This window comes from Alligator mississippiensis, chromosome 1 (genome assembly GCF_030867095.1).
Source record: "Alligator mississippiensis isolate rAllMis1 chromosome 1, rAllMis1, whole genome shotgun sequence".
Lineage (NCBI taxonomy): Eukaryota > Metazoa > Chordata > Crocodylia > Alligatoridae > Alligator > Alligator mississippiensis.
Genome location: NC_081824.1, coordinates 3,977,817 through 4,002,247, shown reverse-complemented (window position 1 = coordinate 4,002,247; position 24,431 = coordinate 3,977,817). Strand labels below are relative to the sequence as shown.

The window sequence follows — 24,431 nt, the reverse complement described above, 5'->3', positions numbered from 1 at the left end:
GAGGATGCTGAAGGATGTAGCACTGAGGGACCTCTGGGTCTCTCCAGTACTGTGTTTCACCCTTTCAGACAGGGGAAACAAAGCCCGGAGAGGTTCAAGGATGGGCCAAGCTCGCAGGGCAGGGTTGGGTCATTGGAGCATGGTAAGGAATCGCAGGAGGGAGTGCTTTCTGCTAGCACCGAACAAGGGGCTTTATGCAAGCAAAGGAGGCAGCTTGCTCTCGGCAGCTGCTCCCTCTCTGGTTCAGCAAAGAGATCCCGCCGAGAAAACAACAGCCACGCTGCTGCATTTGTACCTCCAGCCAGGGACCCATTGGTTCATTAGCACATCCCTTGCTGCTGCCTGCAATTAGTTAATTAACTCCTGGCAGGGCACCTGGGCTCCTCTCTCAGTGCTGGAGTCAATCCCTGGGCAGATCCAGCCTGGCAGATGGGCTTGGCCTCTGCAGGTCCTGGATCCGGGGAGGATGGAGGGTGCTCTCCTTTGTGTCCTGCAGCAACACCAACCTCAGCGCGGTCTTGGCTGCCTTCCCCTGGGCCAAGCTCTGGGCTGTGCAGCCAGGCTGCTGCTGGGATCCAGCTTGTTCAAAGCTAGCATGGGTATTTTTGTGGCTGGTGCACGCACCCCCACCCCAGATTCAGATCAGGCATGGTCTGTATTTCAAGAGCTGTACCTTGCCATCTGTGCCCAACAGCTGGACTCGGCCTCTGCCTTCACATCCAGTGCTTTGCAACTTGTTCTCCTCTAAGGAAGCTTTGCTTTATGCCCTCTAATAAGTTTTGCAACCACAAAATCCTTTGCCAGGTAAGTGCATGGTTTCCCCATTGAAAATGGCGCTGCTTGGAGCCAGACACAGGCTGTGTGCTCATGTGCGTGTATGTGCACGCGTGTAAGCTGCTCCAGGCAGGGCCCTTCTCCTTGTTCAGTGTCGGTGCAACCTCCTCTATACTAGCACATGAAGTAAGCCCTGCTGCACGTTATATAGACAGGGGAGGTGAGTAATGCAGCCAGCTCTGGGGAGGAGGAAGAGAAGGACAGCTGCCAGCCATAAGCAATTAATACACTAAGCAGATGGTAAAGGCAGAAGAAGGGATCAATGGGATCCTGCCTTCCTCCATAGCCTGGGTCAGAGATTACATAGCATGCCTTGAACCTTGGGAGAGTTGGGGGAGACATGATCCCATTGCAGCTGGGCTAATCTTTTGCCCTAAAGGGTGTTTCATAGACATCCCAGCGAGACGGGGCGAGCAGGGAGATGCAGAGGTCCCATCTAGTCCAACCCCTGCCTGAGGCAGGATCAGCCCTGTGCAAACCAGCCTGGTCAAGCCCACGGTCCAACCTCTGAGCAAAACTACAGGCAGCCCCAGCATGGCACTGGGCATCACACCTGACCTGCCAACGCGGCAGCCAACGTCCTGCTGTTGCAAAGGTTGCTAACAGACTCTCAAGAGACCCCAGGCAGAGGCCGTGCCCCTGCTACAGAGGAAGGCAAAACTACTCCTGTCTGTACCGGGGTGGGAATTGCTTCCTGAGCCCAAATGCAGCATCGGTTTGACCCTGAGCAGAGAGGCAAGACCCTGCAGGGTTGCATTGGCACAGCCCAGTCCCCATCTCCAGCCAGGGCTGCACCCAGCGCCTCTGAGCAAGATTTAAAAAGAAAAACACCTGATGCATGTTTTGCATCTGCCCTGAGCAGACAGACCCAAAGGGCCCTGCCGTGACCCTGATCTGCAGTGCTCCCAGCACAGCTACGGCTCCTGCCCATCACCGAGCACTGTCCAGCGGGAGCCGCCTCGCTTTGCCCAGAAGGGAACAATGGGCCGCGTCTGGCAGCGGCTGTAATGAGCCCAGGGCTTGCCAGCCGGCCCCGCTGCCTTTGTCTTCTTCCTCCCCCAGACCCTGCTGCCTTGATGAGGCCTTTCTCTCCGCATCCTCTGGCACCTCGGCCGGGTTTCAGAAAGGAAGCAATTAGCACAGGGAAAGCAGGGAAAATAATCTGTTTTCTTTTAAATGAAGAAGGGGAAAGAAGGAGGGGTGGGTGGGAAACAACCAACCACCCTCCTTTCCATCTGGCAGCAGCTGTTTGTCGTGAACAGCCTGATGTGTCCTAGACCCCGTACTGCAAAGGGGATGTGGATTCAGTGAAAATGGGTGGCATCAATGGATGAATTGCAAGGGATGCAGTGAATTGTATTTGATCTAATAAAAGATATCAGATTTGCCCGATGAAGCTGGTCTGTCCATGCCCTTAGATCAACACGGCTACAGCCAACCCCCCCGAATCCATGGATGAATGTGCTCATGGCAAATACTCACAGGCTCCATGCTGGCTCTTGTGCTCTTTCCAGCAAATGTCTCCGCTACCCTCAGCCTCAGTTTCCCCCTCTGTAAAAAACAACCCTGAACCCTTGCACCAGCCCACGACAGGCAGCCGTGTCTGGGGAGGAGCACGGCGGGTGCTGAACAGAGCGCTGCAAGGTTTGCAAACAGGTTAAGTTTAAGCTGGGTTCTTCCAGTCATGGCCAAGCTCTTCCCTTCTCCATCCTTTGTAGGCTATTATTACTTGCAGTATGACCCCGGCCTGCTCCTGTGATCTGCATAGTGACGGACTCCAGGGAAGCTTTCAGTGCATTGCTGGCTATTAAAACGGGCCACAAATCACACCCTGTTTGCAACCCTTGTGCATCGTTGCGCTCTGCCTTGCGCCTCCCCAGATGTGGCTGCCTTTCACGGGCTGATGCAAGGGTTCAGCGTTGTTTTTGACAGGGGGGAAACTGAGGCCAAGGGTAGCAGAGAAATTTGCTGGAGAGCACATAAGAGCCAGCATGACTATTTGCCGTGAGTGCATTCAACCCGTGATTCAGAGGTGTTGGTTGTAGCGGTGTAGGATGGCCTCAGCCACGCCGGAGCTAATGAAGCCACTTCACATCCAGGCCAGATAAAAGGTGATGTGAAAGGGCAGCTCTGGATTTATTAGCCAGGCTGTGATCTGGAGACGAACCCCAGCCACTTCGCCGTGCGCGGGCGGTGTTATCTCCTCGATCCATCACCGAGACGACATCTCCGCCAGCTGGTTTTCCTCTGGCCCATTATTCATCTTATCTTTGCTGCGCCCACGTCTGCCTGGGAGCAGGAAGAGACACCGTGGTGGACTGGGCAGGGAGGGACGTGTTGACAAGGGGTGTCCTCGGGCTGGGTGGAGGGTAGAGGGCACGGAGCAGCCATCGCTCACATGGGCATCGGGGGGAAGGACAGACAATCACAGGGAGTGATGCCTGGATCATGTAGTCCTGCAAACAGGGAGGAGTGTGAGCATGGGACCTCTCTAGGCAGCCCATTCCCCTATCTCTCTGAGCCCTTCACTACCTCCTTGAGTTAGGAGGGCAGCACTATCATCCCCATTGAGGACAAAAGCGGCTAAGGGATTTGACCAAGGATGCTTTCCCCCCAATTGCCTCCTCTGCCTTTGGTGTGCAGAGCTCGCAGCAGGGCAGCCAGGGCAATGCAGGGTGCTGATACCCACGGGGAGACACCGGAAGGATCAGACACATGGACCTGACTTTTCCTTCTTCCTTAACCCCAGCTCGCTGCATGGTCAAAGGTCTGGCCCACGGCTTGGAGCAGGAATCAAAGAGGGGTGCGAGTGCACCCCCTTGGATCCACCCCTGGGCCCATTTTTAAACACAGGTCTCATTTCCAAGAGGAAAGCAAGGCAGTTTCATTTGGAAATCGTCCAGACAAAATATTCCAACGTTCCCCCTTCCTTCTCCTTTTCCAAATTCAGCCGAATTTGCAAATATTTTCAGTCCAACAACAACAACAAAAAAGAAGCAGAATTTGGGAGGAATCCCCTGCTCCTCAAAAACATTTTATCTGGCTTTGGCAGTGGTGTGCATCTGTGCGTGCTGCAATGGGTGCTTCGTGATCATGGGATGTCCATCTCCAAGGTGGGGAGCCTATCCCTTGTTGAGAAATGGGATGTTCCCCGAAAAGCATCTACGTGAGCACCTGCAGAGAAAGAGCTGGCTTGGAAAAGCTGTTGCAGTTGGAGGAGGATATGAGCTCTGCAACAGTTAATGCACTGGAGACATCCACCAGCTTCTCTGAACCGGATAAGTCACCGTGGTGAACTTCGCTCTGCCAACTAGCGCTAACGTGGTGGAATAAGCCCTGGGCATGTTTTGGAGCCTCTGACCTTTGATCCCATGCCGGTGCTGCCTTGAGTCAAAGCTGCTGAGCCGTTCCTGAGGGAGGATTTCCCATGGGCATGTGAGAGTAATTCATGCTGTGTCTTGGCACGGTAGTCACGCTATAATGGCCAGGGTCCCTAGTGTAGACACATCTCTGCCACAGAAGGAGACTTTTGTGCTTCTTGAGTTATACCAGCTCTCCTGAATGGCACCAGGTCTCCTGGCAGAGGTGCTTTCAGGCTAGAAGAGCTGAGTTGAGACTCCAGGCTTGTGATGCTGGACCAAAGGCCGCTCCCTCTCTTAATTAGGAGGCTGTTTAATGAGTGGAGCCTTCCTGGACTCAGCAGGGGTGTATCACTGGGAGAGGCGCTCTGCCTGGTATGGACCAAATGGGGCCAAAACATGTCAGTGGGGGGATGTGGATTGAGCTGGTGTGCTGGGTGCCAGCAGTTCAAGGAAGTTTAGGGGTAGATAGGAAGAAGAAGGGGAAATGATGCCAGTGTGACTGTGGCAAAACCCACCAGGTCATCAGCCTCGGAGAGGACGTTCCCTGGGGCATGCAAGCGAGCCCAATCCCTGCTTAGAGGAGCAGGAGCCAGGGCACATCTCAGCCAGGTTCCTGGCATCTCATTCAGAGATGCTGCTAGGGCTGTAGCTCGGCTGCTGTGGACCACACTTGGAAACAGATGTGGAGTAGTATGAGGTGTGTGCCATTTATGCGGGGGGGGAAAGAAGATCTTGCTGGGGATTGCTCCCAGATGCTTCACCACCCAGTGCTTCACCACCCTCCTCATGAGAAAGTTTTTCCTAATATCCAACCTCAACTTCCCTTGCTGCAGCTTGAGCCCATTGCTCCTTGTTCATCATCTGCCCCCCCTGATAACAGTCCGGCTCCCTCCCCTTTGCAGCCCCCCTCCCCCCCTTTCCTTCCATCCAGCCCACTGATCTGACAGGAAAGAAGTGTTTTCTGGGTGCATCTACACATTTATTAATATGCCTTTGCTAATGCACATTAAATTGAGCACCTGTAATGTAAGGTACTAGCTAAATGTGCATTAAGCTGCCCTACTGCTCAATAGCGAAAGCGCCCGCTTTTTTAGTCATGCTTAATGTGCAGAAGCCGAATTTTACTGTGCAGTAGTGTATTAGCGCAGTTTGTGCTGCGATGCTCTAATGCACAATAAAATAGGGTACTGCACATTAATGTGCATGTGTAAATGCAGCCCCGGAGATCCTGCTTCACTGCAGCATAGTGCAGAGGCGCTGTCCACCCCTTGCCTCACTTGACCCCCCACCTGCTGGCATCACATTGTGGTGTCCGGACCGAGCTCCCAGCCTACCCCGGCCTCCTTACACTAGCAGCACACTCACTAGCAGCCTCCCCTGAGCTACACAGCTTTTAAAGTTGAGTCTTGCCAGCAGCCAAGAGCAAGAGCCAGCTCCCTGCCACACTCTGAGCCACGGCTCTGCATGACCTACATCCTGCCCAGTCATTAAGCAGTCGTTTTCTTGTCTCCTGGCCAGCACCATACCTGACCCCATCAAGCATGCCCCATGCACTCTCCTCCAGTGTGGCAGGGGGAAAGCCAGCTCCTCTCAAAAGGCAATGGCACTGAGCATTTGCAGGTAATTATGAAGCTAATGGTAGGGCAAAGGCAGCCAGGCCCCTTCAGGCATTTGATATTTATTCATCCATCCATTATGCATTTATGAGGGGATCCAAATGGCAGGCTGCGCTCCCTGGGGAGGGCTGTGCCCAGGTTTAAGTGCCTCTTCTATGACCGGCACTGATTGCATTGGAGGAGAAACATAAGCAGCCCTGGCTTTTGCCATCCCTTGTTGCTGCTCTGCAGCCTAGAGCGCTCTCTAAAGCCACCGCTTTGAAAGCAGCTGCCCCATGAGGTGCACTCAGGGTATTTTTGGAGATAAACCCCCGTACAGCTGTGATGGTTGTGAGGAGCACCTTCAGCTTGAGGACAGGGCGCCGAAGAGGGGCCGGGATAGCAGCCTGCAAATACGTGAAGGGCTGCCAGCAAGAAGAGGGAGACCCCTTTTCTCTCTTGCTGCAGAGAGCAGGACGTGGAGCAATGGTTGAAGTTGCAGCCAGCTAGGTTGGTGCTGGCTCCCAACCCCAAGTGCTAGGTCTAGCGCTTCGCTGCGGTGGGTTCACAACCCCTGTCCAACCCTGCAGGCTCTGACTTTCCTCCACACCTTCCCGTGGTACGGGGCATGGTCTAAGCCCCCAGTGCCAGCCTATGCTCCACCGTCCCCACTGCCCAGGGGTGAGAGTGCTCTCCTGAGCAGGGGGAGATGCAGGCTCAAATCCTGCCTCCAGCTGCAGGAGCACCCCCATCTCCCCCCACGCAGGTGAGCACCCTAACCCTAACCCTTGGCTCTGAGATGGGGGCTCAGCCCCACCTGCTGCAGCCACTCCATCCCGTGTGACAGGCTCAGAGCATGACTCTGCAGGCTAGTGGTTAGAGCTGTCACTTGGTGGCTAGTCCCCACCACACAGCATCTTCGAGGAGGTGTCGTTAGCCCCATGCACACCCTGGATGGAAGAAACTGAACAGGAGCCAGCAGCGTGCCCTTGGTGCCAAGAAGGCTAACGGCATCCTGGGCTGCATTGGGAGATGGAGGGCAATGGCTCTTCCCCTCTATTCTGCACTGATGAGGCCACATCTGGAGCCCTGTGTCCAGCTGTGGACCCCCACTACAGAACGGATGTGGACACACTGGAGAAAGTCCAGTGGAGGACAATGGAAATGGTTGTGGGGCTGGGGGACAGGACTGGTGAGGAGAGGCTGAGGGAAATGGGCTGATTGAGTTTGCAGAAGAGAAGCCTGAGGGGGATTGAATAGCAGCCTTCACCTCCCTGCAGGGGGGCTGCAAAGAGGATGGAGCTGGGCTGGTCTCAGTGGGGGCAGATGACAGAAGGAGCAATGGGCTCAAGCTGCAGCAAGGGAAGTTGAGGTTGGATATTAGGGAAAACTTTCTTGCTAGGAGGGTGGTGAAGCACTGGGACAGGCTCCCCAGAGAGGTGGTGCATTCTCCATCCTTGGAGGTTTTGAGGACCTGGGTAGACAAAGCCTTGTCTGGGATGATGTAGTTGGGGCTGGTCCTGCTTGGAGCAGGGGTTTGGACTAGATGTGACCTCCTGAGCTCCCTTCAACCCTCCTTGTCTTGGATCGTATGACCTGTGCAGCAGTCCGAGGCTGCTGGCAGCTGGAGCACCCTGTCCACCCCTGGCCAGAGCCATGTTTTCCCTGTGTGCTCCTGGAGGAAGGTGGGGAGGCTGGGGCGGGGGGAGGTGGCAGGGGCAGGGGAAGCTGTTATTCATTAGCTCTTTGCTGGCCAGCATTCCTCAAGCAGGTTCTGCCGCCCGGCCCGGCCAGCGAGAGCCTGGGCTCAGTGCTCCCGGTCCTGCAGGACAGCTCTGCCCCCGCTTGCCTCTGCCCCAGAGCCCCCAGACTGCTCCAGGACCCCCTCAGCACCCTCCGCCCGGGGAGCAGGAAGGAGCCCCCCTTGCTGCAGAGACCCGGTCCTAAGGGAAGCAGCAGGATGGTAAGGAAACGCTGACCCTGGGAGCATCAGAGTCCAAGAGTGGAGGCAGGGCCCTGGCTTGGGCGGGCAATGCAGGCTCAGAGCCCAGGGCTGATGGCTTGTGTTTTATCTTTCTTTTTATCTCCTTTTCTTTCCTATTTTTATTTTTATTTTTTATTTTCCTTTCCTTTCTATTTTTATTTTTATGTTCCTTTCCTTTCTTTTCTTTTTACTTATATTTTATATTTTTACTTTTTCATAGATTCATAGATTCATTTTTTATTTCATTTTATTTTTGCAGCAATACCATTGTTTCATGAAAAATGTCCTTTTTTCCACCAAAAATTACATTTTGAATTGACAAAAATGGAGGCAAAAATGAAAACCTTGCTCCTTTGTAATAGCAAACGATCCATTTTGGTGCTTTATTTTGGGACCTTGGGGGATTATGGTTTAAAAATGCAACAGTGTTCCCCCCTCCAAATATGGATTGCCTTCTGTGTTTTTTGGCTTCTCTTCTTAATGTATTGTTGATGGGTGGTATAGCTGCAGGTATTGATGGGTGGTGTAGATGGGGTATTGCTGATGGGTGGTGTAGATGGGGGTATTGATGGGTGGTATAGATGGGGTATTGCTGATAGGTGGTGTAGATGCTGGTATTAATGGGTGGTATAGATGGGGTATTGCTGATGGGTGGTGTAGATGGGGGTATTGCAGATGTGTGGTGTAGATGGGGGCATTGCAGATGGGTGGTGTAGATGGGGTACTGCTGATGGGTGGTGTAGATGGGGGTATTGATGGGTGGTGTAGATGGGGGCATTGCAGATGGGTGGTGTAGATGGGGGTATTGATGTGTGGTGTAGATGGGGGTATTGCTGATGGGTGGTGTAGATGGGGGCATTGCAGATGGGTGGTGTAGATGGGGGTATTGATGGGTGGTGTAGATGGGGGCATTGCAGATGGGTGGTGTAGATGGGGGTATTGATGGGTGGTGTAGATGGGGTATTGCTGATCGGTGGTGTAGATGAGGGTATTAATGGGTGGTGTAGATGGGGGTATTGCTGACGGGTGGTGTAGATGGGGGCATTGCAGATGGGTGGTGTAGATGGGGGTATTGATGGGTGGTGTAGATGGGGGTATTGCTGATGGGTGGTGTAGATGGGGGTATTGATGTGTGGTGTAGATGGGGGCATTGCAGATGGGTGGTGTAGATGGGGGTATTGCTGATGGGTGGTGTAGATGAGGGTATTGATGGGTGGTGTAGATGGGGTATTGCTGATGGGTGGTGTAGATGGGGGTATTGATGGGTGGTGTAGATGGGGTATTGCTGACGGGTGGTGTAGTGGAGATATTGCTGATGGGCTGGACCAGAGGACCCCTTGAGAGGTTCCTGCCAGCCCCGTGATTCTACAATTTATGCCTGTAGGGAATTTTAACTAAAAAGTGGATTTTTTTTTGCTGTACAGCCTTTCCCCACATTTTCCCACCAGGGCTATCTCAGAGACTGGCTGGAGGAGGTGGTAGGGTTGGGTAGCTGTGAGGGGCCAAGAAATCTGCATGAAGCCAGAGGGGTTATTTTTTAGCGATCTCTTGTTGGTGGAAGGTGGAGGTTTCCCCCAGAAGCAGTGCTGGGGAGAGGTGGAAAGCAGGAAGCGTGTGTGCTCAGAGCAGGGAGCAGCGGTGACCCACCCCCTGCCCCATGCACACACTGCCCTCCCCTTACCTTGCAGAGAGCCCCGGGGAAAGTGTCCTTTTACACAGCAAGTGCTTGAAATAGTTTTTTGATTGCAATGGCCTGTGAATTGCAAAGACAGCCATCAAGCCACCCGACGCATAGCAGAGGGGCCTGGTGGGTACAGAGACAAGCAGGAGCAGGAGCTGCCAGCCTGGGGATAGATGGTCCTTGCCTCACATCAGCCCAGATGTTGCCAGCACAGCCGGAGCGGGGAGGGGGCTGCAGAGAGAGATGAGGGCAATGGGGGGTGTTAGGGTCTGCTGCGGTCCCCTGAGAGCTATCTAGATGTGCCTGTTGGTGGGGGGCTGCAGGGGGGAGTCTGCAGATGCTCTTCATTGAATGCACGCCCATGTTGTAACCCCCCGGGGAACAAACTACTGTGGCTGGTGCTGCCTCTGCACCAAAGGCCCCGGTTGCTGCTGGCCTGAAGGAAACAGGCTCCTAAGTCCCCAAGGCTGGAAGAGTGGAGGCAGCACCCTTGTGCAGTGGGTAGTGCCCGGGGCTGGGAGACCAGGAGAAGGGGTTGTGCTCCTCTCCTGTATGTCACCACAGAGCTGAGGGAGAGCACCCACCCCTATGACTTGAAGCTTTGAAGCAGGCGTAGGTCTAGCAGAGCTGTGTGCATCCCCATGCCCAGGGAGCTGAGGGGTCAGAGAGTGGCGCCCGAGCCCCAGGGAGTCACGGCATCATTGCAGCCCATTTTGGGGGAGAGTTATTATCCTGCAAAGACACAGGAGGCAGGTTCATGGCCACTCATGGGAGGTTTGCTGCCTTATCAGGATGCATCTCGCTGGGAGAGATGCGGTGGAGACCAAAGAGATCCTGCTCCTCCGCTGACCTGCAGAGACTGGCCACCTGTGCACCACCCGGTCACCCCCTGGCCTGCGGTCGATCATTTGAAGTCGATCATTTATTATAGCAATGCCCAAACAGTCACAGTCACGGTCAACCTGACCCCATCTCGTGTCCTGCCTCGGTAGCAGCTCCCCTTAGAGGGCACCATCGACCACCCCAAACCATGCCCCGATCTCCGGTAGGGAGAGGTGGGCCCACCCTGAGCTAGGAGGCTTGACATCCTTCCCACAGTGCTTGCTACCATGAATCATGATACGTCTGGCCATGCTTACTACCCCCATGGGCATCCCGTCCTTTGGGGGTTGATTTCTTGGTTCCAATGGCTTCCCATAGCGGCAAGCTCCACGGTTTCACCATGAGTGACCCGGACAAGGGTTTCCTTTAATCCACTTCATCTTCATTTTTTAAATTCATCTCAGGTTCACGGCCATGGAGGCGTCCAGTTCCAGAACTGGGCCAAGACCTATGGCTCCTCCCCGGAGCTGTATTTCCAGCCGACGTCGGTGGAGGAAATCAAGGAGGTAAGAGGGGAGTGGAAATACGGCCAAACTCAGCTCAGCTCAGCTCAGCGCTCGGGGGGAAGCAGATGGTGGGAAGTTTGGGGCCTGAGCATTTTTGCCAAAACACGGGTCTGGAAGGCCCTTCTTGGGTCATAGTTGCCAACCTCTTGCTACCCCCGGCCATCCCATCAAATACCCCCCTTCACAAATTAAAGCTATCTAGCATGGCAGGGGCCCTAGCGAAATGGGTGTACCTGAATCATATTAAGCCATTGGACTACTGATTCCAGTTGGCTCTTTGGCTTGATGGTATTGGACCCATGTGCGCTAGTCTTCAACTTCTTATGGAAGGGTCCTGGGTTCAAGTCTCACTGCAGACTGGTTTAGACAGACCCTCCCCCCGCCCCCGGGGCCTGTCCTGCCTTTGCCAAGGGAACGGCGCTCATGGCCACATGATGCTGTTGCAGATTTTGGAGCTGGCCCGGCAGCGGAACAAGCGGGTGAAGGTGGTGGGAGGTGGACACTCGCCCTCTGACATCGCGTGCACGGACGGCTTCATGATCCAAATGGGGAAGATGAACAAGATCCTCAAGGTGGGTGCTGGCAGTGTGGGCTACACTACTGAAATATGGGCGGGCAGACCTGGTGGCTGGAGAGCAGGGGCAAGCTCTGGGCAGCACCTGGGGGTCAGGGCACCAGACCCCGAGCAAGTCCATTGAATGTCCTGGGTGTGTCTACACGTGCATTTAAGTGTGCGTAAATTTAATGCACATTAGCTTAATGCACATTAAGTGGGTTTAGGCAGAAGTCTACACGTGCAGGCATTAAAGCACATTGATGCTTTGCGTGGATTCACTTGGGAATAATTTAGTCCCAAGTCAGTCCACAGACAGTGTTAATGTGTTTTAAAGCGTCTACATGTGCGTTAATGCGCTTTAACTATTCACGCCTAAATTTGATGCCTCAGTTTGCAGGTATCAGATTTAAGTGTGAATAGCCTAAATTCTCCATTTTTAATGTGCATTAAGGGCATGCACGTGTAGCTGCGCACCCTTCATGCGCATTAACATAGGCTAATGCACATTAAAGCATTATGTGTAGATGCGCCTCCTGTCACCAACTGCTCCCCATGGATTAGGGAGCATGCGGGCAGGGCCGGCATGAGGCACTCCCCAAATGGCCAGGCCATGCAGGTTGGGCTGCCCTTTACCGCTCCTGACAGCGAGGTCCCTCCTGTGCGGTTCTTGTCAATCCACATCAATCCTAATTAAAAGCCATAGTAATGCCAGCAATTACTGGCAGGGAGTCAGACTCAATGATCTATTGAGGTCCCTTCTGACCCTAGCATCTATGAATCTATGAATTACATGGGGGGTATAATGAGTTGGGGGAGAGTGGGAAAAAAGACACTGTTCTCAAGACATTTGACATTTCCAGAGTCAGCCAACATTGTATCTGGGGGAATGACTGGGGATCAGTGAGAGTTGCCTTAGTTTCCCCCAGTTTTAGTACTATCGTTTTAAATGACAGGCGTCTTGGCCAGTTCTGCAAAACAGCACTGCAGCTTTCTGGGGTTTGCAGATGTGCATAATGCATAAAACATGCACGTGAATGCACATACACACGTGCGCACACACCCTGCCATATGGCTCCCGGGGCTGGATACTCCATGTCCACCTCACCCATGTCCAGCAGCAAGTGGGCTTCTCTCTGGGGCTGTGCACACAGGCCCGTCAGCTGATCCCTGTTGGATCTCTTGCAGGTGGATAAAGAGAAGAGGCAAGCGACAGTGGAAGCAGGGATCCTCCTCTCTGATCTGAACGTCGAGCTGACCAAGTATGGCCTGGCGCTGGCCAAGTAAGTGAACCTTGCATGTGCTGGTATGCTAAAACGGTCTCGATCCTTTGACTCATTCATGAGCCCCAGCTGTAATGAGGGGCAGCTGTCCAAAAACTTCCTCCGGTCACGGCTCTCTGCCCGTGGAGCTGGTGTAGCAGTAAAGTGCAGAGTCCACCATCAGATTATCCGGTGTAACTTCACAAACTGCATTTTTTTGTATACAATGCACCCTAGAATACAACACACTTTGTTTCTGAAAATGAGAAAAGAAGATATTTCCTTGTAGTAAGTAACCGAGTAGCAGCAGCAAGGGAGCTGCCCCGGCTCTGGTTCAGGTCCCTATGAATTCTGCACAGATTTTACTCTCACATTTCCCCATAACCAGTAGAAACTCTTCTTACCATATTTCTTGCATATAACATGCACTGCAAATTCCAGCAGCTGGGTTTTTGTCGGGGAGTGTGTGTTGTATATGCAGAAATACAGCACTTAGCTATTGCTGGTCTTGTTCCTGCAATGAATAGGACAGCAGACTGTAGCAGACTGGCTGGCAGAAGTTTACACCAAGCTGCACACCTTAGGCTGTAGCACTTTGCAGGTGTGCAAGCCCAGCTGCAGGCAATAGGCACCGATTGCAGGCTGCCTAGGAGGACTGGGCCAGCTGAGAATGATAATTAGCTGGCCACAGGAGCTAATTCACATGATTGAATCGCATGGGGAAGAGCTTGCTGATGGCTGTTTCTTCAACCGGGCCAAAGCAGAGTAAAGTTGAAAGGCTAGAAGCTGCAGCCAGGCAAACTCGGGCTGGAAGGGAGGCCCTTAGTGTTTAAGGGAGGAGTAGCCATCAAACTGAATTATACCCAGGCACAGTTGAGTCTCTGAACCAGCACTAAGGATCTGCTCCAGCTCCAACACAGGGTCTGGGTTTGCTATGGAGCATATGGGTCCGGTTCTGAGTGCGAGGCGGTGCAGGGCACCAGGTGAGGTGGTCGCAGTGGTCCCTGCTAGCACCTGTGCTTCATACCACCTCTGCTTGTTGAAAGGCTTTGAGGAAGACCCCCTCGTTGAGGAGAGATCTGTAGGCATCCCGGGGAAGCCGAGGAAAAGCTTTTCTCAGGCGCGGCGTCGCTTTCACTCACCGATGCTAGAGGAGAAAGTTAATTACAGGGGAACTGGACGAGATTGATTTCCTGGTCGATGCGAGGTGATGCTGAGCTAATTAAGGGTGCCCTGGGGATCTGCGTGGACACGCTGGCTGGGACTCGGATAAGCTGTCAAAAATACATGCCTCAGCTCTGCCGCCACAATAGATCACTGCAGAAATTAATGAGCCGTTTTGCATGTGTTCAACGGCGCATTCGGGGCCAGTAGCGAGGGGCGTAACTTTGTACCCGGCTGCATTTCCCAGGTAATGTGAACTCACAGGGTTTGGAAGAGGACCATTTTCCTAATGATCATGGCTAATTGTTTGCCCTGATGGAGTGAGCAGAGTCCCTGGGTGTGATCGGGGTCCCAATATACAAGGCAGGGCCCGATCCCTGGGTGCGATCGGGGTCCCAATATACAAGGCAGGGCCCGATCCCTGGGTGCGATCGGGGTCCCAATATACAAGGCAGGGCCCGATCCCTGGGTGCAATCAGTGTCCCAATATACAAGGCATAGGTGGTTCTCACCTGGGATCCCGTGTGATCCTTTCAAGGGTGTCACAAGATGGCACTCTGTTGGGTGAGCACACATGACTCACAAGATAAAAAAACAGAGATTTCCAATAGAAATCCAGAGATAAAAACCTTTTGACCCATTGTGGTTATTTCTTCTCTTTTGAGAGGAATTGGACACGGCGTGCTGCTACTATTTGAAGACTGTTATCAAATCTCCCCTTGGTCTTCTCTTCTCTAGATTCAGGAATCCCAGTTCTTGGAGACTTTCCTCATAAATCATCTTATGACATCTCATTTCTTAATCTGAGAAAGGAGATGAGTACAGGGGAACAGTGAAACAGGGTGTTTAATCCTGACAAGGGGAAATATTAATTGACTCCTAGAGAAGATGGGCTGGCAGGGAGCTGCAGAGGTCATGTCTAGTCTTGAGGTAGGATCAGCCCCGGACAAACCCGGTGCCCAATGTCTAAGCAAAGTGACACAGTCGGTCCTGCCACAGCACCAGGTATCACATCTGAACCGGCCACAGGGAAAACAGGGGGACCGTGGCAGCCAACATCCTGCTGCTGCAAAGGTTGCTAATATACACTCACATTAAAATGCTGTCATGCAGTTGGGGCTGGTCCTGCTTGGAGCAGGGGTTGGACTAGATGCAACCTCCTGAGGTCCCTGCAACCCTCATTTTCTATGAGTCTATCAAAGACTCCAGCTCTGGATTTCTATTTGAAGTCTCTAGATTAAGCTTGGGAACCCTATTTGTACATATAACAGTGCTATGGCATCCTACGGCACCCTTGAAAGGATCTAAAAGCACCTCAAGATGCCACGGCACCTCAAGAATCAGCACCGTGAAGGATGACCATCCTCTTTGGGCAGCAAAGGGCCCCGTGGGCAATGCCGCTCTTCTGGTGCAGGCCCTGGGGAGCAGGCTGCAGTCGTGTCCGTCACTCATCCCCGGCAATACAGGGGGCAAGATCCCGATGGAGGGTCTCTGCCTAATGAGAGTCCTGTTGCAAGCCAGACCTCAGGCCTCTGCTGCCTTGAAAGCCAGCTGCAAAAGCTTCCCTTGCATGCACATTTCCACTGCCTTGTAGTGCAAAATGCCGTGAGACATTCAGGGGTGATAAGGCAGGTCCTCTTAGACTTAGCCAGCAAATCCTTGTAGCAATCAGCAATGACACTGATTTGATTCCCGAGTGAGCAGCTGTACCAAGGGTCTTGGCACCACGCTCCCGTGGAAGGGCAGTGACTGAGTGGGTTTCCCCTGAGCTGCAGATAGAGTGGGCACGGTCCCTGCCCAAGCTGACGGCAAGACAAGCTGGATTTATCTCCGGCTGAGCGACTCTGGAACGGGCCCCAGACAGAGGTTAATTGGCCAGCAAAGCCGGGCTGACTCGCTCTGTGTTTGGGGCCAGGGGTTGCATTTATCTGGCCGGGTCTAGGGTTGTCGTTCAGGAAGAACCAGCTCCATGTAGCTCCAGGGTTGGTTTGCAATTGCTTTTCAGCTGCTGGAACAATGGAGAAGTAAATAGGACTTGGATTTTCCCCTCAGGGCATGGGTTTGTGACCGAGAGCTGGTGGAAAGGGAGGGCTGGGCCAAAAGGGGAAGGGGTTAGGAGGACTTTGCACTCCTCCTCCAATGTCTAGTGTATATTCCTCCTTTACATCACCTCTGGATTTGGCCCAGAGCCGCAGGAGCAAAGCAGAAAGCAACAGCATCCCTTTTGGTTTTCTGCATCTCTGAGCATGAATGAACCACACCAGGCTGGGACTCAGGACCCCTGGGGTCTTTTGGTGCGGGAGCCTGAGCAAGTCACCCCATTGCTCCCTGCCTCAGTTTCCCCATCTGTAGGAATGGGTGCTAGGAGGAGTGCACGGTCATAATTCATGCTTATCAGGCCCTATCAGGCTTACAGGGATCCCAAATCCTCAGGGACTTGGGTAGCGGTGACAGCCCTGTTGTCAAAGAGGTGGGTGAATGAGCTGGCACTCTGCTTTTGGACATCCGCACCCAGGTTTTCATGCCAGTCCCAGGATGAAGCCTCCTGTTGCTTCCCCTTTTAATCTAATGTAAGAAATCTTCACCCCTAAACCACCAGCAGACATCTGGTCTGGGGGGCCACATTAATGGGAATCCCAGCCTGCAGCTCCCACTCATCATGTCTCCTTGTGCCCCGCAGCCTAGGAGCTGTCTCCGAAGTGGCGGCCGCTGGGGTGATCGGCACCGGGACACACAACACGGGCATCAAACACGGGATCCTGCCTACCCAGGTGAGACACAGCCACGACCAGGCCGTAGCAGCATGGGCAGCCTGTGCAGGCTTTGCCATCTCTGCTTCAAGCTAAGCTCAATGCAAAGCTCCCCCCTTGCTCTGAATGCTCTGGGTACTTTGCAGGGCTAGCTTCCCCACCACCCTGCAAAGAGGAGAGCTTGGAAGCTAGCGAGAGCAGGGGTCAGCAAGCCATGGCTTGTGGGTCAGCTCTGGGCTGCAACGAGGTTGGATCCAACTTGCAAGGGTTCGGCCATCCCAGAGCAGCTCAAGGGATCGGTGGCAGGCAGCTGTACTGCATTGCCTATCCCCTTGGGAGCTCTGATGTTCTCTCCTGCCTGTGCTAACCCTTGCTCTGCCCCTTGCTTCTGCAGCTGGCATCCAGCTGCGAAGGTAAGCATCAGGGTTGGGGCTCTGGGGACAGAAACTTGCAGCTCATAGGGTCAAAATCTCCACTTTGCAGCAGCAAAAGGCCTCTGACCCCTGAGCAAGGGGTATATAGAGTTGCAGCAGACACGATGTGGCGCAGCCAAGATGCTCCAGCTCTTTGCTGCAGCTTCTGTTGCAATGGGTACTGCTTCTCTGGGCTGGAGAACAGCACAGCGGCGGGGGGCTTGTCCCTTCTCATGCAACCCCACTGCAAAAGAGCAGGGTGTGATGTGCCTGGAAAGGAGCGATCAGGGCTCTACTGGGCTCTGAATTGACAGCTAGGCTGATTTCCCCTGACATCTTACTGGGAAAAGCTCACTGCCAGTGCATGCCACTTGTCAGGAGGTGCCTGTTCCCTGTGCTGGGAAGACGAGACCCCCGTGATCACAGAAGTAGGTGCTCCTGAGACTCTAAGCTGCGGCCCCTCCCCAGTCCTGCACATGCTTCCCGTGGCTGAGCATGTGGACATCTAGCCCTTCCTCTCTTTCCATGGGAGTCCATCCTTGGGGGAGAGAGGAGTCACTGAGAGAGATGGGATGTTGTTATCTGGGATCTACAGGGGGGTAGAGACAGGCACGAGCAGGTTAAGTGATGTGCTCTGGTCCTCAAAGAGCATCAGTGGCAGAGGGAGGAGTGATTCCTTGTCTTTGGCACTATGTTGTGCATTCAGACCTTTCCAAAAGGCTGTGTCTGTGGTTAGCATCTTGTCTCTCTTGTCCAGCATCTCTTGAGCTAATAGCCCATCTAGTTTGAAGAGGATTCTCCCCTTTATGTGGCTGCTCCTTGGCCCCGTGTGACAGCAAGCACTTCTCGGACCCCCGCTTTGGGGCTCTGAAAACCAGCTGACACCCACATCCCTGGCCTCTCGCTGCGGACTCGGGGCTTTCTCCTGACCTCGGGCTGCCTGAGACCGCTAGGCTGGCTGCAGAGGCTGCTGCCTTCCCCTGCAGCCTGGTGAGACCTGTCTCGGGCAATCCATCTCCCAGCACGCCTCCCCCACCTCTCTGGCTGAAATGAGCCATGACGATTCGACCCATTAAATGTGCGAGGCACCTCGTCAGCCTTCCCCTCTCCTCGGGGCACCAAGGCACGGAGAAGTGCATCCATCTCACCGGGCCGTGCAGCCTAGCAGGGCTCAGCTGCTGCCGGGGGCTGGCCTCCGCTGAAAAGGGATTGAGTGTAAGCAGCCGTGTGCTATTAGCTGGGTAACGAAGTCCAGAGCCCACTCGTTCATTTCCAGCCAGGTAGCAGCTGCAGGGATGAATGGAGTCTGGAAGCATGGAAGTGGTTTCTTTGTCTCAGCTGCGTGGTTCATCTATCTCCCCATCGCCCCCACTCCAGGCTAAAAGCATCTTGGGTCTCTAGGGAGTCACCGGTGGTGTCAGGGTGGACTCCATCAATGTCGTTATCTGACTTCATTAGGGGTCAGGTGTTACGGGTCACATCCATTTGGATAGTCTATCTGGACACTGTCTGTGATGTGGCCCCACATCCTGCTTCTCACTAGTTAATGTGACCAGATAAGGACATCTCTTTGCCAGGTCACTCTATTTCTTGTGATGGGATGCTGTTGCTGTGTCTTCATGTGCTCATTTAATGCGCATTAGCCTGATTTAAGGCACATTAAGGCCACAGGATGTGGAAGATACACCAGAGACACGAAATCCTAGAGATGCAGGGCTGGCAGGGAGCTGCAGAGGTCACATCTAGTCCAACCACTGCCTGAGGCAGGGTCAACCCTGTCCAACCCAGACCAGACAAAGCCATTGTCCAACCTCTGAGCAACACGACAGTCACCCCTGACAGCACCAGGCATCGCCGCGCCCAGCCCTGCCACGGGGAAAGCCAGGGGACTGCAGCAACTAATGTCCTGCTTCTATAATGGTGATTTAAGGCTCTCTGAGCCTAAATTTGGTATCTGCATAAATCAGGTATCAAATTTATGTGCAAATAGCTAAATCGCATTAGCAAACATGTAGACACATTGATGCGCATGAACGTGGTATGTGTCCATTGACTTGGGACTAACGTTAGTCCCCAGTCAGTCCGTACACCTGCGTTAATGTACACCAGTGCATGAACATGTAGACATGAACCTAAATCGCTTTAATGTGCAATAAACTAATGCGCATTAAGTTTAGGCACTCATAAAAGCACTTGTAGACACATGCCCTGTTCTGATCTCCTTAATTCACCCTCTATCTGTTGGTTTTGGAGGCACCTCTCAAACTAATGAGCTACTTTCCCAGTACTTCTGTGCACGCCATATAGAAATGCCTCACTTCGTATTCATTGGGGCCTGCTTTGGTTCAGGCCATTAGCAGGGCCTCTGGTAACTTGTTTATGCCCTGAGCTGTGGTTGTATTAATTTAAACTCTAGCAAAATCTACAGGTGCAGCTTAGGGAATGGATGGGTCCTGCATGTCCGCAGACAGACCCTGGGAAGCTCTCAGGCTTGGGAGCTCCTGGATGGATTAAAACATGGTGTCACCAAGCACCATGGTGACCTGGTCTATGGTCATGAATTGCTATACTACATTACCTTGGCTGTCTCCTAATCTTTCCTACACTCTGGGCACGTCTACGCATTCATTAATGCACTTCACATTAAGTTTATACTTGCATAACGAAGTACTAAATCAATGTGCAGTAACTGGTGCTACTGTGCATGGGTTTTTACAGACACGAACTGCTCAGTAGCCTAATACTACTGTGTAGTAGCATATTAGCATGGGTTTTGCCCTGCCTGCTGCTACAGTGTTATTAGGCTACTGCACAGTTAGTGTCTTTATGACGATTGTTCTTTCCTGGGGTCGCCTTAATAGCATAGGGTGTGACCCCTGGCCTGTGCATGTCAGCTCCCTTGAGACTGCCCCTCACCATCCACCTTCTCTCATGCTAAGGGTTGTGATTTAGACTGAACTGCTTCTGGGAGCAGAGGATCTGGGAGAAGGAAGGTAGTGATATACCCAGCACAGCAAAAAGAGGTGAGGGGTGTGCAGGACCCCCCAACCTGCTAGTCCCAAGGAGCTTCTGAGCTAGGAGAAGAGAGAGCAGGCCAGGAGCAGGCAGATGGGGGAGCACAGGGAATGAGGAGCTGAGCCCCACGGCCTGGAGCCTAAGTGCATTGGCTGCCTGGCCATGGCTAAGGCTTCTTGGAGGCACGGTGGATCCGTGCATTGGCTTGCATTATCCACCCCTGCCCGGCTCTGTTGGCCCTTCCTCCCGGGGTGCTCTTTGCTGTGACTCTGTGCCGTCTTCCCTCCGGCAGGTGGTGGCGCTGACCCTGCTGACGGCGGCGGGGGAGATCCTGGAGTGCTCCGAGGGCTCCCACGCGGACATCTTCCAAGCAGCCCGGGTGCACCTCGGGTGCTTGGGCGTCGTGCTTACCATCACCTTCCAGTGCGTGCCGGAGTTTTACCTGCAGGAGACCACCTTCCCCTCCACCCTCAAGGAGGTACCTTCGGGTTGGGACTAGAGGAAAAGCAGAGGTGGTTCTTTCTAGCTGCCTTGGAGGTTGTTGGAGTGAAGTTCCTGGTTGCGCACAATGCTTTAGGCCAGGGATGTCCAATGGGCTGCATATAGGGCACAAGGGATTATCTTGTGGCCCCTGGGCTCCTGCCCAGCCACCACATGGCTCCAGCTGCACTAGCAACCAGCGGCTCCGGGTCCTACCTCCCTCCGGCTTTCACTGCCTGCTGCAATGGGCAGTACAGCACAACGTGGCCTGAGACACTGAGATGCAGGTCCAGGTGCATGGTTTAGCAGGTGGGGGGCTCTTGCGTGGTGCAATGGGGAGCTGTCCACAAGGGCTGAGGCCCAGGTGTTAACACATTTCACCCTGGGTGGATGGGTAAAAAAACGCCAATGGACCCTTGGGATGTTCCAACCCGTGTGAGAAGTTTATAGATTAATCGACAAAGCAAGATTAGCAGCAAAGCGTAAAGCATAATCTTATGGGATGGGTCTTGATTACTGCGAAGCGAAGCTGGCCAGGCTCCCAGTCTCCGTCAGCAGGGGGTTCTCCCAATGGTCGGCATGGAGGAGCGTCTCCAAATTCCCTCCAGCCAGTGTCCGGTATTTACGGGTGGCTGGTAAGCATCCTTTCCATATTCTAATACCTCATCCCCGATGGTTTTATTTAAACGTCTCTGTTTCACTGAACTTTTCAAAACTGGATGAAACCAGATTTCTTGTGGACCCAAAAGTACTAAGAAGTTAAGATTGATATCCTTGAGGAAGCAAAAAGAAGCAAGAGGGAGAGGTATTTTTTTTTTTTTAAATGATCTCTCCCTTCCCTTTGTGGAAAATTGCTTCACATTGTTATTTTTACTACTTTTTTTCGTCCCTCACCTTTGTTCGTGGCCTGACGAGGCTGCTTGGTTTTCCCAAATTACTTTATCTTTGTGCTCTGTTTGCTGGTGTCTCAAGAGCTGTACAAATGGCTTCCCTTTGCCATGTTAGCTAAGCCAGCTGTTGCATCTGCAAGGGTTCGTGCTATGGTCACTCAGGCAAAGGCATCTGGGATCTTTTCTGCTTAGCCACATTTTGCAGCTAGTCACGCTTAGGCGTGTCTACATGTGCATTAATGTGCTTTAGTTAATGCATTCAATCTAGTACCTCCAGGCATTTATATACTGACATTTGTCTGCTCTGACGTGCCAGAGATCTGCATGTGAGTTGATGCGCCCGGCGCCGCATTGCATATATTTGTATAAACAGCAAAATGCATGTCAGCACCAAGACAATGGCGGCAGTGCGCATTTGAACTAAGACACTTTCTATGTGTTTTAGTTCAAAAGCGTGCCGCTGCCATTGTCTCAGAGCTGATGCATATTTCACTGTTTATACAAATGCTGTGCATTAGCCTGTCTCCGCTCATTAACTAAAGAGCACAGTTTTTTATTTTAGTGACACTGTAATGCGCATTACAATAGGCTAATGCACATTAAAGTGCATGTGTAGATGCACCCTCAGGCACAGGCTTTGAGGCCTTTTGCTGCTTGGCTGCATGTTGCAGCTTGTCATTGCTATTCAGTCCAAGCTTAGGCCCAGAGGCATGGGGTGCTGTATTGGGTGGGGGGCTCCATGGCTTGGCCTGTTGTGGCCCGTGGCTGCATGGCCCCCACTGGTGCAGCCCCCACCTCTTAGAAATTGCACTGCCACGCTCTAGCCACGTTAATCTGTGTCCCCCTCACACACTTGAGCTTCCCTCTGTTGTGACCATACACTAGGTGATTTGTGCACTAGGAAGGGGAACAAGATCCATGCACTGAAATCACTCATTGGGTGGGTCACTGAAAAGCCCTGACCACGGAGCTCTTTGGCCACAGAGACATCCAGCCCCATTCATGCCAGGGATGCACATAGAGATGGGGGTTTCCCAGTGGCCTTGCTCATGCTGTCTTGCTTGTATTGCACTGGGGTCCAATCCAGGGTCAGAGCCCCGTTATGCCGCACATTGTAGGGATCTGGAGTGATGCCTGATTGAGGCCTCTGTAGACTTACTCTACAGATCAGATGGGAACAGCTTTCACACCAGGTCTGAGTGACCATAGTGTGTGGAGAGAGGATAGAAGAGATGGTTTTTTCACTCTCAAGGGGATTTTTCTGTGTGGCTCCACATCACCGACACCTGGGCTGTAGTCATAACCCATTGCACTCGCACATAGCATGTGACTTTCAAAGGGCTTTACAATCCTTAATTGAATTAGGCTCCACAACACCCCTTGGAGGTAGATCAGTATTCTTCCCTCTGCCTCAGCAACCCAGTATGTAAACGAGAGCAATTAAATGGCCTGTCTGATTCAGTTTCATAGCTGATAGCATGGCTGAGACAGAAATAAAACCCAGGAGTCCGGCCGCTGCCCCCTGCTCTAACCACTCGTCCACACTCCCAGGCTTCTAGGTTTTGCTGGTGCCACATGGGGCCAGGAAGGGATTTTTTCTTCCGTCCTACTGCTGCAAGTGTCAGAGGGTTTATATTCCACCTTCCTCAGAGGCACTGGGTGCTGCAGCCTGGGATGGGGATGGGGACGGGGCTGTGCCAATGCTCTTGCTGGCACCAACCCCAGAGGGTCCTGGCTGGAGGGTCTTGCCTCTCTGCTCAGGGTCAAACTGATGCTGCATTTGGGGTCAGGAAGAGATCCCCACTCCTGTCAGACTGGTATGGACTGGGGTTGGGGGCGTTGCTTTTCTCTGTAGTTGGGGCACGGCCTCTGCCTGGGGTCTTTTAAGGGTATGTTAACAGCCTTTTCTAGAGGCAGGATGCTCACTGCCGTGTTCCCCCTGGTTTCCCTGGGGCAGGATCGGGGATGATGCCTGGTGCTATGTCAGGGGCAACTGTGTTGTTTTGCTAAGAGACTGGGGCAATGGTTTGTCTGGGCTGGTTTGGACAGGGCTGACCCTGCCTCAGGCATGGGTTAGACTAGACGTGACCTCTGGAGCTCCCCACCGCTCTTCTATGACTATTCGTGCTCTTTGCCAACCCTTGCCGTGGTGGGACACTGAAGCCCTCATCCCCTTACTTTACCTGTGGCAGGTCCAGGGGCTCTTGAAGCCTTTGAGCAATGCACTTTGTAGCTGTGCAGGGTCGACTGAGCAGTTTTAGGCGAGGGAGGTGAACGTTTGGTCTCAAAAGCAATGGGTCCGAGTCACAGAAGCATGGATAATTAGGGTGGGAAAGGATCTCAATAAGCCATCTAGTCCAACCCCCTGCTCAAAGCAGGACCAGCTTCAGCTAGATAACAAGTTTTATGACTTCTGAAAGTATACGGAGCCTCGAAACCACAGTGCTCAGAAGGAAGGAGCGGGGAAGTCCTGTGTTTGGAGAAAAGCAGCATGTTTATATGGTTGGAGTCTATTGGAAAGGCTGGGTCAATATGCACCCTTATAGACTAATGAAATAAGAGAGTATTGGATTATATTGGATAGCTGTTGTCCTGAGTGCTGGCTCTCAGAGGGTGGCCTGTGGCCCTTTGGTGCACCTGAGAGATGCTGCAGGTGGGCTGTAAAGGTGCATATGAAGGGGAGGTCCAAGGGATTATCCAGCCCCCTCCCCATATTCCCTGTGCACCTAGCAGCCTTATGCAGAGATGCCCCTCTGCTCCTTGCAGGCTCCCCACAAACTAGGTAGCAGTTGAGCTGCCTTCAAGGACATGCTTGGAAGTTTCCAAGAGCAGGTTGGACTGACTTGGCTGGGAGGATCTTACCTTGAGCAGGGGGCTGGACTAGATTTGACCTTGTGAGGTCCTTCTCAGCCAGACTTGCCCATGATCTTTAGAGAAGAGGGACCGCGATAAAGGGACAGTATGGCTCTGCATGCAAGGAGGTGGCCTGCACACAACTAGCTTCATCATCCCTGCATGGAGCTGCTCTGTTCTGGCGTGGGAGTGACACCCTGCTCCTCT

The 24,431-nt window shown here is 53.1% G+C and overlaps 1 protein-coding gene across 1 annotated transcript in view; it reads left to right on the top strand.

Annotated features, from left to right (window-relative positions):
• Positions 1 to 7,570: 7,570 nt before the first annotated feature.
• Positions 7,571 to 24,431, top strand: part of LOC102559022 (L-gulonolactone oxidase) — a 37,426-nt gene continuing 20,565 nt past the window's right edge. The window contains exons 1-6 of the mRNA XM_014598260.3: positions 7,571 to 7,754; positions 10,743 to 10,844; positions 11,291 to 11,416; positions 12,586 to 12,680; positions 16,504 to 16,594; positions 20,294 to 20,479. Coding sequence (XP_014453746.3) covers positions 7,752 to 7,754; positions 10,743 to 10,844; positions 11,291 to 11,416; positions 12,586 to 12,680; positions 16,504 to 16,594; positions 20,294 to 20,479 — 603 coding nt within the window. The 5' untranslated portion in view covers positions 7,571 to 7,751. The remainder of the gene's footprint in view (positions 7,755 to 10,742; positions 10,845 to 11,290; positions 11,417 to 12,585; positions 12,681 to 16,503; positions 16,595 to 20,293; positions 20,480 to 24,431) is intronic.